The 16,255-nt window shown below is 47.3% G+C and overlaps 1 protein-coding gene across 1 annotated transcript in view; it reads right to left on the bottom strand.

The window, feature by feature from the left end:
- runx2b (RUNX family transcription factor 2b) overlaps positions 1–16,255 on the bottom strand; it is a gene marked incomplete at its 5' end in the record, with an annotated part of 72,073 nt that overhangs the window by 14,332 nt on the left and 41,486 nt on the right. The window contains one exon of the mRNA XM_079830892.1: positions 3,216–3,389. Coding sequence (XP_079687018.1) covers positions 3,216–3,389 — 174 coding nt within the window. The remainder of the gene's footprint in view (positions 1–3,215; positions 3,390–16,255) is intronic.

The following is a 16,255-nucleotide window of genomic DNA, read 5'->3' as shown; positions in this document are numbered from 1 at the left end:
TAAATAATGACATCATTTTCATTTTTGGTGGACTAACCCTTTAATTAATCAGTATATCTTGTCATTAATTTAATTCAACCGAGAATTGCAATTCTTGATCTATTTATATTTGTCTGTCCCATATAGAGGCCCTGTGTGCTTAGCAAATACAATATGATCCCTTGGGTAAATCATTTAAATGCATGCATTCACAAATGTTTGTCAGAGCTGACACATTACACACGCCATAATTCAAGCTCTCTGTCATGCCAAGTATCAGTTTAAAAGCAGGCATATAATTGCTAAAGTCAACAAGGTACAGTGCATTCCTTCTCAGATTCAGTCCCTTGGCTTGCACACACAGAGTTTGGAGCAGTACAGTAACAGGACCCAGAGTACAGGACATGCGCTCTCCGAGCAGTAATTAAGGACAGGTGATATCCTGTTCTCTCACAGTGACACAACGCACTGCCCTAGGCTGTCCGCACTCGGTTTCCACTTGTCCATCATGATGCAGTGTGCGATTTCAGCCTAGACAAACCACTTTGTGCTGAGATGAATAGACACTAACAGTGACACACACACACCATATATGCAGAAATGCTTGGGTGGATGAGTAAATATAATCGCTGCAAGTGATGACTTGGATAAAGTAAACAACAATTGTGACTGACAGGCATGTTAGTAGTGGTTACTCAAGGGATAATTTACTTCATTCATGTGGCTTTGTGTGCAGATCATACCAATAAAACAGGAACATTAGAAATATGTGCGCATCTGTAAATTAACATTACTTGGGTATTTGATGAACAGACAAACATATATGTCCTGTATTCATATAATTGCCGAGCATGCCGCTAGCAACGCATATACTTAGAATGCAATGTAAGTTGATTTGGATAAAATCATCTGCCAAATGCATAAATGTAAATAATTAAATATTATATCCATTCATCCATTCTCCAAACCACTTGTCCTCTGTATGGTTGTGGGGATGATGAAGTCTATCCCAGTGTAATTATATATAATATATATTCAACATATGCACACACACACACACACACACACACACACACACACACACACACACACACACACACACACACACACACACACACACACACACACACACACACACACACACACACACACACACACACACACACACACGTTTTATGGGGACTTTCCATAGACATCATGATTTTTATACTGTACAAACTGCATATTCTATACCCTTACACTAGAGCGGACTAAAGAACTTTACATGGCGCACTTGCGTCCACTCGTCATCATCTATGTGGGCTGCATCTGGACATTGATTGGTTTGTAAACGGACGTGCGTCTGACGTCAGCGTCTTTGAAAAGTTGAATGAACGGACGCATATCGTTGCCACTATTGAACAGTGCGCATTGCTTGACTATTTTTTTATTCGTTACGTTTAAAAAATGACATTTCAAGCTTTATATACACATATTTCTCATTTTTGTGAGGCAAGTAGCCTGCTGAGTTTGGGTTTATTTGAGACGCGCTCCAGTTCATGTGCAAAGCATGTGATCGCTCCCGTGATTATTGCTATAGACTATTTGCTTCTTATTTATTAAATCCAGGCAATTATCTGATTAAACGTTGATTAAAATTAAGATACAATTTATACAGAACGAAATTCCCATTAAAGAAATGCTTTCTAAGCAAAATCATACAAAATTTCGTTCAAAATTATTTCTGACTTTCTGTCTACTGACATATTGCGCATATTTTCACTTTTCATAATCAATGTAGCCTAGATTGAATTTAAAAATAACATATAATAGGTAAACATAAACAGGAACTTCCTGTAAATGGTCTGAAAGTCCGAACCATACAGAAAATGCTTTCACACTAGAAACGAACCGAACCTTTGTTCAGTTTGATCCGGACCGAGACTACCTCTTTTCGTCGGACCAAATTTCGTCTGTTTGGTCCGGACCGTGGTCCGGGGGAGGTTTCACATCTGTAATTTTGATTCGGACCAAACTGAAAAGTCCGAAAATCCGGACCAAACAAGGTAGGTGTGAAAACGCCCATAATTGCAATGTGAAACCAAACCAAAACTAACCGAATATATAAAAAGTATCAAAACATGAACTTCGGTTCGGACCTTGGTGCGGACTTTCAGGTGTGAAAACGCCCTAACTCTACCCCTAAACCTACCCATCACAGTAAACTTTCTGCATTTTTCCATTTTCAAAAAACATAATTTGGTCTGATTTATAAGCTGTTTTCCTCATGGGGACCAGAAAATGTCCCCACACAGACAAGGATTTTGGATATTGCCATCTTTATGGGGACATTTCTAGGTTTACCTGGACCACACACATATATACACTGATCAGGCATAACATTATGACCAGGTGAAGTGAATGCCACCTGTTAGTGGGTGGGATATATTAGGCAGCAAGTGAACATTTTGTCCTCAAAGTTGATGCGTTAGAAGCAGGAAAAATGTGCAAGTGTAAGGATTTGAGCAAGGGCCAAATTGTGATTGCTATCCGACTGGGTCAGAGCATCTCCAAAACTGCAGCTCTCGCGGGGTGTTCCTGGTCTGCAGTGGTCAGTATCTATCAAAAGTGGTCCAAGGAAGGAACAGTGGTGAACCGGCGACAGGGTTATGGGGGGCCAAGGCTCATTGATGCACGTGGCGAGCGAAGGCTGGCCCGTGTGGTGCGGTCAAACAGGCGAGCTACTGTAGCTCAAATTGCTCAAGAAGTTAATGCTGATTCTGATAGAAAGGTGTCAGAATACACAGTGCATCGCGGTTTGTTGCGTATGGGGCTGCATAGCCGCAGACCAGTCAGGGTGCCCATGCAGGATAATGCGCCCTGCCACAAAGAAAAAATGGTTCAGGAATGGTTTGGGGAGCACAACGACTAGTTTGAGGTGTTGACTTGGCCTCCAAATTTCCCAGATCTCAATCCAATCGAGCATCTGTGGGATGTGCTGAACAAACAAGTCTGATCCATGGAGGCCCCACCTCACAACTTACAGGACTTATAGGGCCTGCTGCTAACATCTTGCCAGATACCACAGCACACCTTCAGGGGTCTAGTGGAGTCCATGCCTCGACAGGTCAGGGCTGTTTTGGCAGCAAAAGGGCGACCAACACAATATTAGAACCTGATCGGTGTATATATATATAAATATATATATATATAAAATTGATATAGTGTCATTTTCTTTGCTGTCACTTCTTTAATACCTGTTATCTGCGTCTGCCCCTGAGGTGTGAAGGAGTTGGGGCTGCTCAGCGAGGGCCGTGGTGTTTGTGTTGGTACAGTAACCCGCATGGTGGTCTGCCGGATACGCTCCAGTTCACTGAGGCGATCGGAGAACAGTCCGGCCTTCGGCGAGTCATCCAACTTCGGCCTGTGCCCTGCAATCAACATACTGCCATCAATAAAACTGACGACCACATCACAACTTGTATTTACATATTTCTGACAAGATACACCATGAGTGTTTTGCATATTACAGCACTGTTAGATCGCACTTCTGCTCCTCACGGGCTGCATGAAAAATCATGTAGTCCGATTCTTATGAACTGGTACTGCTAATAGATACACAGACATGCTGCCTGTGAGCATGTAAGAGATGCTGCTAGTGCATAAATAGACATACTGTTCATAAATCCATAGCAGATCTAGGCAGGTGGAGCTGGGGGAGGTGGAGGGGTTTTAGAGGAACTCTGAGAGGAACTTTGCTTACAGCAAACAATGAACCAGACTATTTAAATCTGGAGTAAGCAATCTCACTGGCTACAGGACCAGCAGAGGCCAATCAGCTTGTGCCTTGCGGTAATGATGTGAGTGCCTGCACTCAAAAACGTTTTTGGTGGGTCTTGATTATATCTCCCAGCATTAAAAAGTTAATCTATGATGTATATCTATGATGTATATGTATGGCATAGGTTTGACTATGAGACAGGTGTTCCATTTCCCCTCTATATAAGAGCTTTCATTATGCCCCATGGCATTTCAGTCTTTCAAGCCACAATCTGCCGTGACTCTGCCATATGGAATCAAACCGAATCTAATTTCATTTCCATAAAAAAATCAAATATTACATATTCCATGTTCTTAAAATATCTATTAATCTGTCCCATCAGGGCGGGGATTTGGCTTTGACAATGAAGTGCTATGCTTGGCATACAATAACATTCTGTTGGCACACATTAAACACTCAACCTCCCCAGACAAGACGAAACCCTTATAATACAAGACCGCATGTGCTTCCTCTGTGTAGCATGCATGATGACACAGGCCAGCACCTTTCTGGAAAGCTATAACAGGAGCATTTAAGAGTCCATAGCCTCAAGTCTATTCTCGGCAAATTAGAGGAGGGATAAGACAGCAGTGCGGCCCAATACACAACTAGCCCCTTTTTCCACATTAAAATGGCCCAGTGTCTCCCTCAGACTGCAGACGTTTTTTTCTGAGGAGGCCGTAAAGTAAATATCAAACAGGAGAAAGAGAAAAACTCCTGCTGGAGTTGGCAGCACTCCAGTTGGCACAGAAAGAACGAGCTACCTCTATATCTCGACTAACCGACCTATGCCAGCAGAACAAAGAGAAGCAGCAAACACGCTAAGAAAAGTTTCATAATCAAATCATTATAGCGCTTTAGTATGTCTAGAATGTTAACTATGGACTATGAAGTGTGTTCAGTTGAAATCTTAAAATACGTCCTTCTATCTTAATATGCAAAGACAACTGGAAGTAAGTCATACGTGCAGCTAGACTCTATTTAGAGGGGCAATCTTTCATCTCAGCTCACCTAAAAATCGGCGCTTGACTGTCAGCACCTTTAAAAGTCTGTGATTATGTGACTTCTCTACACATTCACTGTCTGCAGGGAGTTATCTGAAGATATTTCACTCTGACTTCTCAACTTACAATGTCATTTTTGGGGGTGCACGGCAAAAATATGATTTTTCTTACTTAGTATTTGTGTAGTGTTTTCTATTACAAATATCTAAACAATCTTAAATCAAGATACATCACCTGAGAAAGATGAATTACTTCGTTTCCTGAAAGAAACAAAATTAGGTGTGTTTTAAGCAAAAATGCACTTAATTTTTTTATAATTTTTTCAAGAAACTAAGTGGAAAAAAACTGTAAATAGGGTAAGAAAAATAATCTTGTTTCCCCTTTGAATTAAATGTCTTTTTTCCTACCCCAATGACAGAGGTTTTTACTTGTTTTAATGCAAAAATTCGCCAAATTCTGATACTTTTGTCAAAAAACTCTTCAATATCGTAAGTAATTTTGCTTCTCAAGCAAATGTATCTTGTTTTAAAAAATGTGTGGATATTTGTACAAGAAAACAACACGAAAATAGAGTAAGAAAATACTTTTTTGCAGTGTGTTTCACTAACCAAAGGCGCAAAAAACTGTTTGAAAACATTCGTTTGGTTCCCCAAACGCTGCAGAAATTACACACTTCATCTTTAATTCCACGCACATCTTCTGTAGAAGCATGCAAAACTATAGAGACACAGTAATAAAGTATTTCACCACAGTGAAAACATTACAGCTAATGGAAAAATCATTAGCTTGACTCTGAGTGTAACTTCAGGACATTGTTGCATTGCACTCCGCCTTTGAACTGGCGAGCAATGTGACATATGTAAAAGCTAAAAGCTAGCATAACTCAACCTCCCAGGAAGTGCAGCATTTGAGCAAATCGTACCTTTTCACACAAAGCCAATTTGTCTGCTATAATTTTTTTTTTTTCTGACAAGCTGAATCCAGACAGTGGAACTGACATAAATCCTGCCGGGGAAATAAAACGGACAAAGATGTGCTTTGTGCGGCTTTATTTCACAGAGGTTCATATAAAACACACTGTTCTGCGCTCGGAGAGAGAGCGGACTCTGATCACCAGTAAATTTAGAGTGTTCAATGTGCATCCGTACTGCTAAAGCCTCCCTGCAGACAGATTTCTGAAGGGTGATATTTAGAGAACAACCAGAGCAGAAATTACAAGAAGACCACATACAGGTAATGGGTACACCAGAGATGAATTTGCAAACAATGGGAATTTTCAGCAAGAGTTCTGGAATGTTAAGTAGCTTGTTTTTGATTCAGTCCGTGGAGAATATGTAGCCACCTCAGTTTGGATAATGTATCTGGTTACATTTGCTCGCCCAAGAAGTATCTCTTGGGGGTGGGGGCAGCCAAGTGGTTAACGATCTGGGCTGCTAACACAAAGGTTTTAGGTTCAATCCCAATGGTGTGGATAAACTACAAAACCAGGAACGAGTGTTCAAGAGATCACAAGCACCTCTGTACTGTTGAGCTCAACAGGCTTCCGCCTCAGGGTAGCTGACACTGGAAGTCTGCTTTGAATGAAGATCTGATAAAATACGCTCTTTCCCACATAAATATGTGAAAAGCTATGACAATATATCATTTATGTTTTTTTTTTTTTTTAGAAAAATTGTTGGCTGGAGCTTTGGCCTATTGGTTATTGCATGTTGTGTCTGGTTTGCAACATTTCCTGCTTTTGCCCTGTTTACACCTGTTTTTAAGATGCGCTTTGATCGATTGGATTACAATTGGACGATGAAGACACATTCCCGTTTACACCTGGTGTTTTAAATGGTCTTTTGTCCACTTCTGTCCTGATTTCTTCGAGGGGATGGTCTATGGGCAGGTAAATCTATGGGTTTTTTCAGATCTTTCGAGCTAATGGACGAAATAAGCTCGCACAATTTACAATAGAAAACGATCGGAGATGATGGCTGTTCAAATGCATTTTCAACTACCTCTGAAAGTGATCGAAAGAGGACAAGCTCAAAACTTTTTAGACCCTGTTAAGACCTGTATTTAGCGTTGTCCACTCGTGATCTGACCGACCTTAAAGCTACACTGTGTGATATTTTCCCCCATCTAGTGGTGAAAAGGTATATGACCATCCAGTGACTTTTAGTTTCTGTTCCTCTCAATTCCGATTTCGTTTCAACTCCTACGGTGGCCGATTTAGTCCAAGATTAACATGGCTTCCAGTTCGACCTCGTCCACATTCGAAACGGTGCCTGTGGGATATTCTGTGAGCAGTGGGATGGTTGGAACTCAACTGGCCTAATTATTCGGCTAGAAAGAACTGCAGCTAATCCAGAGTGAACTTTGATGATAGTAATGTTTATTCAGGCATAAACAGGTTTGTGTGGATATGTACATAAATGTGGTTTCTGTGAGATAACAAATAAGGATGGTAAATATACATGATAATGACATGACAGAAGATACACAGTTAAGAACTGTATAATTATACTTATAAGTTACATTTGTATAATGTAACCGTAAACCAGAGCTTATTGTACCATATATAGGCGCTAAATGCAGCTGCATTAAAAGGAGCGGAGCTGCCGCTGCTGCTAACAAGCGGTGTCAGGTTATCAAAGTGTGCGCAGCTTTAGCACTGCAGTGCGCTCTGTATAACAATTGTTAATATGCCGATCAGACCTGATAAATATTTCCATCAACATACATTACAAGCAAATATTTTCTATAAACGAATAAACATTGTTGATAACAAAATAACTGAATGATTATTCAAATAGGTGAGCATTACGCTATTGTATGTTGACACAAAAATACTTCTGAGGTGACATCAACTGAATTACGCGATGACACACTCTGAAACACATCTACAATGACAATAACTATTATTACTTACGGAGTTATTAACGCACAGAAATACCACACAAGGAAAAACAGACTTTTGAGGAATAAACAAGCCAGGAAAACTCCATATAACTCTGTTACTGGACGCTGCTGAGATGAAAACTCTCTGCACATGCACCAGACAAGTCTGAACAAGTTGACGCGCACATGCGCGAGGGAGGGAATTTTGAACGCGAAAGGCGAAGCTTGAATTTACGGGTATGTCCCTCTTTGGCTAATGTACTTTCAAGATGGAGGGGCAACATGGCGACCACCGTTAGATCCCATTACCTTATGTATTTTCAATGGCATATTATAAACTTACGAGAATACTTTATTACTTGAAAGAAGTAAATATACATTAATGAGCACATATATTTTTGAAAGAACTAAGTGTTTTTAGCCAAGAATAGACAAAAAAAAGTTACACAGTGTAGCTTTAAAGGGTTAGTTCACCCAAAAATGAAAATTCTGTCATTAATTACTCACCCTCATGTCGTTCGACACCCGTAAGACCAAATGAAGATATTGTTGAAAGCTGATGGCTGAGAAAGGCTTCAGACAGGCCTCCATTGGCATTCAGTACATTTACACTCCTAAGACGCATAAAAGGCACTTAAAACGTTGTTACAAAGTCCATCTCACCACAGTGACTCTACAATAATTTTACGATGAATTGTAATTTACGACGAAAAATCAAAATAAGACCTTTATCCAGCTTGTTATTGTCTTCCGTGTGTGCCTCCACGACGCATGCGCGAGAATATGACGCAGATCCGGCGTTCGGACACATGACCCAGAAGCGATTTGTTTACAAGCAGAGGAAGACGCGCGTGTCTAAGCTGTTGGATTCTACATTGATCGTGCTTTAGGTCTCGGCGTAGTTCTCAAAATGGGGCTTAAGTGTGCATTTCATGGATTCCCGAACGCTGGCGCTACGTCATATTCTCGCGCATGCGTCATGGAGGCACACATGGAAGACAAGAACAAGTTGGATAAAGGTGTTATTTTGATTTTTTTTTTTTTTTTTCTTGAAGCCTTTCTCAGCCATCAGCTTTCAACTAAAATATCTTCATTTGTGTTCCGAAAATGAACGGAGGTCTTACGGGTGTCGAACGACATGAGGGTGAGTAATTAATGACAGAATTTTCATTTTTGGGTGAACTAACCCTTTAAATCGCATCTTAAAGGAACTCGCTGACTTTTTTGGAACTTAAGCTTATTCACCGTATCCCCCAGAGTTGGATAAGTCCATACATACCATTCTCATCTCCGTGCGTGCCATAACTCTGTCTGACGCACACCCACCACTAGCCTAGCTTAGCACAAAGACTGGAGGTAAACGGCTCCAGCTAGCCTACTGCTCAATAAGTGACAAAATAACGCCAACATTTAATTTTCCATCTGTCTTAGTACACGACGTAACTATACACATCACAACATGTATATAAGAATTCACTGCAAAAATGCTTTTCTTATTTAGTATTTTTGTCTCGTTTCTAGTCTAAATATCTAAAAATTCTTAAGATGCATTTACTAGATAAGTAAAATTATTTTTCTTGTTTTCTGTGAAAAAACCCCCAAATGAAGCGAGTTCTCTTACGAGAGGTTCTCTCGTATTGCGTAAGTTCCTTACGCTACGGGAAAGTATTCTTTCTTCGAGATTTCTGAAAAACCCAAAATTATCCTTAATTTTGTAACATTGTCAACGCAGTGCGGCAGCCTGGCAGACCATAGCAGGCTATTCCAGCGTGCTATTGGCTGCTCTGCTGGCAACTGCAGCAGCCTATCGGTGAGCCCGCGTGACGTGGCGACCAATCAGGGCGCTTCGCGCCCACCTGGCTTCATTTGCCTACAGGTGGGGCGTGGCCACGTGTATATAAGCAGGGCTCACGGGCTGCATATTCGATTTTCTTTTCTTCAGCGAAGCCCTTCGCATCGCTGGATCTGGAACCCGCCGCCGTGACCGCGCAGACAAGCAAGCAGAGGACAGCGCCTGAGGAAGCCGGCAGCATCGCGCCACCTTCAGCCTTCCGTGCCTGCTCTGCTATCCGGCAGCCCCATATCCTTTTACGCTCAAAGTGTTGTCGCCGCTGCGTCACACTTTTCACAAAAAGAGCCGAGCGTTGATACAAATGTCTCGTTCCACCTGCGGCTCGTGTCACGCGCAGCTCAGCTCCGGGGACCGCCATGTGATCTGCGCTCTCTGCCTGGGCCGTGATCACGCCGCCGCCGCACTCCACGCTGGCGGATGCCAAGAGTGCGAAGAACTGACGATGTCGACCCTGCGGGCTCGACTCGTCCTGTTCGAAGATGATATCCCTCCAGTCCCTGCCACGCCGCGCAAGAAGAAGCGCCGCTCGCAGCGGACTCCGGAGCTCGCAGAGAGAAGCTCGCCGGAACCTTTCCCGCCCGCTTCACTCTCGCCTTCCCCGCCCCCACCCCAGGCCGCCATTTCTGTTGCCGCCTCCGGGGATGAGGCGGATGCGGCCGCAGAACGCGCCGACAGCTGCTCCATCATGGCTTCCGACAGCGAGGACTGGTCTTCCGCATCCTCTTCAGTCCGGGGCTCCGGACGCTCTCGAGCGGGTGAGGACGCCGAACTCTTGCGCCTTCTCACCCGGGCTGTCGAGCAGCTAGGCCTCGAATGGGCCCCGCCCAAGGTGGCAGCGCCGAACCGACTTGACGGATGCTTCCTAAACAGTCGCCGCCGTGCGCCCACCTCCAGGACTGCACCCTTTTTGCCGGAGCTTCACGAGGAGCTCGCAAAGTCCTGGAATGCGCCATTCTCCGCGAGGGTCTCGTCTCAGGCTTCTTCGACGCTCTCACAAGTTGACGGCGCGGCCGAGAAAGGCTACAACGCTATCCCTCCGGTGGAAGAGGCGGTCGCAGCGCACCTTTGCCCGCCTTCTGGTTGGCGCTCAAAGGCTGCCCTCCCGTCTAAGGCCTGCAGAGTGACGTCATCGCTGATCGGCCGCGCTTTCGCTGCCTCCGGTCAAGCTGCGTCCGCTCTGCACTCTATGGCCGTGCTGCAAATCCTCCAAGCTAATCTCCTCCGCGACATGGACGAGAAATGCTGTGACGCTGAGTTAATCACGGATTTGCGAAGCGCGACGGATCTCTCCCTTCGCGCCACCAAGACCGCAGCACAGGCCCTCGGACGCTCTATGGCCTCCCTCACGGTAGCTGAGCGCCACCTCTGGCTCACGCTCGCGGACATGCGAGAAACAGAGCGCGCGGCCTTCCTAAACGCCCCGCTCTCTCCGTCTGGGCTTTTCGGACCAGCGGTCAAGGGGATCGTCGACCGTTTCTCCGAAGTGCAGAAAACGACGCAGGCCATGAACCTTTTCCTGCCTCGACGCCCCGGCGCTAGCAATAGCTCCGCTGCTCGCCGTCCTCGTGACCAGCCAGCAACGAGCTCCGCGCAGCGCCCAGCGCGGCCCCCTTCGTCTCAGAGAAGACCGAGCGGCCGCCCCAGATCGCGCTCTTCCAGCCGTGGTAAGCCGCCTCCACCTCGGGGCCCCCGGCCTAGGATCACGCTGAAGCCCGAGCCTCCAAAGTCCTCCTAGCAAGAGGCGAGAAACGACGGTTAAGTCCCGCCGCGGCCGGACCACCGTCAAAACTCTTTTTCCTGTCAGCCCCCACCACTGTGGCTGCTGCAGATGGATTTCACGCAGCCAACGAGCCGGCAAAAATGCCTTCTCGCCTGTCAACAACTGCCGTTTTTACGGCGAACCAGAGAAATCACAAAAGTTGCATTATTTCTGGTCGCACGGCTCGCGCCGTATGTGTTTCAAATGCAGTAAATGTGCCCACTTTTCTGTGTTCACCCCTGCACACAAGCACTATAAACCCTGTGTCCCCCACTCACATAAAGCGGCCACCGGCCGCTCGAGTGCTAGAGTTAGGTCACGTGTCCGCTTGTTTGCGTCCACGACTAACCACCACACGCGCTGTCACACAGCCACTCTTAACCGGTCATGTTCCACGCGTAAGAGTTGTGCCCGCTCAAACGCGCTCACACATTTTCGCGAACATTATGCCTCAGGCGCCACGCGCCACGCCACACATCATTTATTTTCCGCCCAGGGTGGCCGGAGCGATGAGTGTAGGGCCGCACACAAGCCACTCCCCGCTCGAAGCGGCAGAGATGCAGTGTGTAGGGCGGCCAGCCATCGCGAGCGATCGGCTGGCCCACAGCACAGAGAGCGCGCGCACTGCGCCCGCCCCTCCTATACGGGCCGTCAAACCCGCGAAGCGCGGCGTTTCGAGCCCGGAGGCCGTTCTATCCCGTGTGGCGCACGCGAGAGCGTGGGAAGCCATTCCAGGTGTATCAGAATGGGTGCTGAAAACAGTGAAGCACGGCTACACTCTGCAGTTCGCTCGCCGCCCTCCGCGCTTCTGTGCGCGTACAGAGACGAGAGTGAGCGAGGAAGTAGCACATCTACTTCGAGCAGAAATAGCCACGCTGCTGTGCAAAGGGGCTATAGAACCGGTTCCCCACTCTATGAGCGAGTCAGGCTTTTACAGCCGGTATTTTCTCGTGCCAAAAAGGGATGGGTCGCTCAGACCGATTCTGGATCTGAGGCGTCTGAACAAAGCTCTTATGAAAAGATCGTTCAAGATGCTCACGACCAAGCAGATCCTCGCGCATATTCGCCCGAGAGACTGGCTAATCTCCCTAGATTTGAAAGATGCATATTTTCAAATCAAGATAACGCCGCGTCACAGGCCATTCTTACGATTCGCCTTCGACGGCCAGGCTTATCAATACACCGTCCTTCCGTTCGGCCTGTCACTAGCACCCCGTACATTTACGAAGTGCATGGACGCGGCCCTCGCTCCTCTGAGAAATCGAGGGATGCGAGTATTGAACTATCTGGACGATTGGCTCATCCTGGCGCAGTCGGAGGCCGAGCTCCTCGCCCACAGGGCAATGCTGCTCAGCCATCTGGACAGCCTAGGGCTCACGGTCAATTGGACCAAGAGCTCATTAGTGCCCACGCAATCAACCTCATTTCTGGGTTTGAATCTGGACACTGTGGCAATGTCAGCCCGCCTGTCACCCCATCGCGCGCGCCAAGTTCGGCGCATGGCTGCGTATTTTCGGCCAGGCAAAATCGCACCTCTCAAGCTGTTTCAGAGGATGCTGGGACGTATGGCCTCAGCTGCAGCTGTGCTCCAGCTGGGCTTAATGCGCATGCGCCCGCTGCAATGCTGGTTAAACGCCCGAGTGCCTCACAGGGCCTGGGCGTCCGGTGGCTTCAGGATCAGAGTGACTCAGGGCTGCGTGTCAGCCCTAGAGCCCTGGTTAGTAGCCGACTGGTACCAGAGGGGAGTGACGATGGGAGCCATCTCACACCGCAAGGTCATCTCGACGGACGCCTCCACCACGGGTTGGGGCGCCGTTTTCGAGGGCAGATCAGCCTCGGGCCTTTGGTCGAGCGAGGAAAAACTCCTACACATAAACTGTTTGGAGATGATAGCGGTAGAGAACGCGCTCAAGCAGTTTCTCCCGCTTATACGAGGACACCATGTGTTAGTCCGGTCGGACAACACCACAGTGGTGTCCTACGTGAACCGGCAGGGCGGTGTCAGGTCCAGAGGTCTGGGCAATCTGACAGAACGCCTGCTCGTGTGGGCACACAGCTCGCTGCGCTCGTTGAGAGCTGCGCACGTGCCGGGCCACCTCAATGTGGGCCCGGACAAGCTGTCCAGGGGCCTCATTCTCCCAGGAGAATGGTCCCTGCACCCCCAGACAGTCCAGCTGGTATGGCGCCTGTTCGGCAGAGCGGAGCTCGACCTCTTTGCAACAAAAGAGAACGCCCGCTGCCCGACGTTTCTGTCCAAAAGCGAGGATGCGCTGTCCCAAACTTGGCCCAGCCTCCCGCTGTATGCTTTCCCGCCGATCTCCCTATTGCCCCAGGTCATAGCGAAAATCAGGGAAACGCGCCGTCCGGTGCTCCTTATAGCACCGCGCTGGGAGAACCAGATTTGGTACCCAGAGCTGGTGAAGCTGTCGCACTCACCCCCCTGGCCAGTTCCGCTGAGAGCAGACCTTCTCTCTCAAGCAGGAGGCTCAGTTTGGCATCCCCATCCAGAGCGATGGTCTCTGCATGTATGGGTGATCAACGGATACCCGTTGACCTGCCCGAAGGGGTTATGAACACGATTTCACACTCTAGAGCCCCCTCGACGAGGCGGTTATATAGTTCTAAGTGGTCGGTGTTCACTGAGTGGTGTGTTTCCAAGGGATTGGACCCACAGCAATGTGGGGTCCAGCGGGTGCTCTCCTTCCTCCAAGAGCTTTTGGAATTGGGCAGGTCCCCTTCCACGCTCAAAGTGTATGTGGCGGCTATAGCAGCGTTCGCTCAGACGACGCTAGGTAGCACGCTAGGAAGGAACGAGCTCATCGTCCGTTTCCTCAGAGGAGCCAGACGGATGAATCCCCCGCGGCCCCCGTCGGTTCCTATATGGGATCTGGCCTTGGTCCTAGAGGCCCTGAAGGCTCATCCCTTTGAACCGCTCGAGACGGTGGAACCAAGGTTCCTTTCGCTGAAAACCACGTTTCTGATAGCTCTGGCTTCAGTGAAACGCGTGGGGGATCTACACGCGCTCTCAGTGAGCCCGACGTGTATGGAGTTCGGTCCTAATGACTCTAAGGTCATTCTCAGACCGAGGCATGGTTATGTCCCCAAAGCGATCGGCACTCCCTTCAGGGCGCAGATTATCTCCCTCTCGGCTCTGCCAGCATCCGATGAGGGGGACGGTGGCAATTTCCTCTGCCCTGTCAGGGCATTGAGGGTTTATGTCACACGCTCCGCCGCCTTCAGGCGTTCTGAGCAGCTATTTGTTTCGTTTGGTGGGCGCACTAAAGGTCTCGCCTCCTCGAAACAGACCCTGTCCAGGTGGATAGTGGACGCGATTGCAACTGCATACGCTTCCAAACACCTGCAGTGCCCGCTAGGTGTCAGAGCACACTCCACCAGAGGCATGGCCTCTTCGTGGGCTTGGGCCAGAGGGATTTCCATCCACGATATCTGTATGGCGGCAGGCTGGGCCTCCCCGTCTACGTTCGTGAGATTTTACAATCTGGAAGTTCCTGCCTTACAGGCGAAAGTGTTATCAGTTCAATAGGGCCGTTGGTTCTGCCCAGTGATTCTGCGCAGACATAGCTCACATACTGGTAGTAAGTTCGGTACTAGGCTCATGTGAATTTGAGGGAGACCGGCGGTGCCGTTCCCTCATTTACGAGACGAGCTGTTGTGAGTTTGAAGGTGACCGGCGGTGCCGTTACCTCACTCATATAACAAGATATTGTGAATTTGAAGGCGACCGGCGTTGCCGCTCCCTCATTCATGAGACAAGGTGTGGTGAATTTGAAGGAGACCGGCAGGTGCCGTTCCCTCATTCATGGGACAGGGTGTTGTAACCACCCGTCGTAAACCACCCGTCAGTTCGAATGAAGTGTCTGTATATGTGGTGGCCCGTTTTTTCTTTACCGGCCACCCTGCCCGAGCAGTGTTATGGTCCCCGGTTCCCTGGGATACATATGCTGTATGCGAGGCGCGCACGGCGTTGACAATATGTTCCCGTAGCGTAAGGAACTTACGCAATACGAGAGAACCTCTCGTAAGAGAACGATACTCGGTTACTTAACGTAACCTCGGTTCTCTCTAGAAGAGGGAACGAGTATTGCGTTCCTTGCCGTGCGCCCCGCTGGCTTTTACGCTTCAGAACTAAGAAAACCGAATATGCAGCCCGTGAGCCCTGCTTATATACACGTGGCCACGCCCCACCTGTAGGCAAATGAAGCCAGGTGGGCGCGAAGCGCCCTGATTGGTCGCCACGTCACGCGGGCTCACCGATAGGCTGCTGCAGTTGCCAGCAGAGCAGCCAATAGCACGCTGGAATAGCCTGCTATGGTCTGCCAGGCTGCCGCACTGCGTTGACAATGTTACAAAATTAAGGATAATTTTGGGTTTTTCAGAAATCTCGAAGAAAGAATACTTTCCCGTAGCGTAAGGAACTTACGCAATACTCGTTCCCTCTTCTAGAGAGAACCGAGGTTACGTTAAGTAACCGAGTATCGTTTTTGCTTGAAACAAGTACAATTATCTGTCCATGGGGTAAGAACAATTTGCTTGTTTCTGTTTGAAATCTTGTCTTTTTAATCTTGAAACAAGCTTATTTTTCTTACCCCAGGGACAGAAAATTGTGCTTGTTTCAAGCAAAAACTCACTTCATTTGGCGTTTTTTTCTCAGAAAACAAGAAAAAATATATTTTGTCATTTTACTTATATAGTAAATGCAACTTGATTTAAGAATTTTTAGATATTTAGACTAGAAACGAGACAAAAATACTAAATAAGAAAAGCATTTTTTGCAGTGAAAATGTTGGTGTTATTTTGTCACTTATTGAGCAGTAGGCTAGCTGGAGCCATTTACCTCCAGTCTTTGTGCTAAGCTAGGCTAGCAGTGGGAGTGTCAGACAGAGTTATGGCACGCACGGAGATGAGAATGGTATGTATGGACTTATCCAACTCTGGGGGATACGGTGAATAAGCTAAAG

The sequence above is a fragment of the Gobio gobio genome, assembly GCF_949357685.1.
Source record: "Gobio gobio genome assembly, chromosome: 12".
NCBI lineage: Eukaryota > Metazoa > Chordata > Actinopteri > Cypriniformes > Gobionidae > Gobio > Gobio gobio.
The sequence above is the reverse complement of the archived record's forward strand: the minus strand, read 5'-3'. Positions and strand labels throughout refer to the sequence as shown.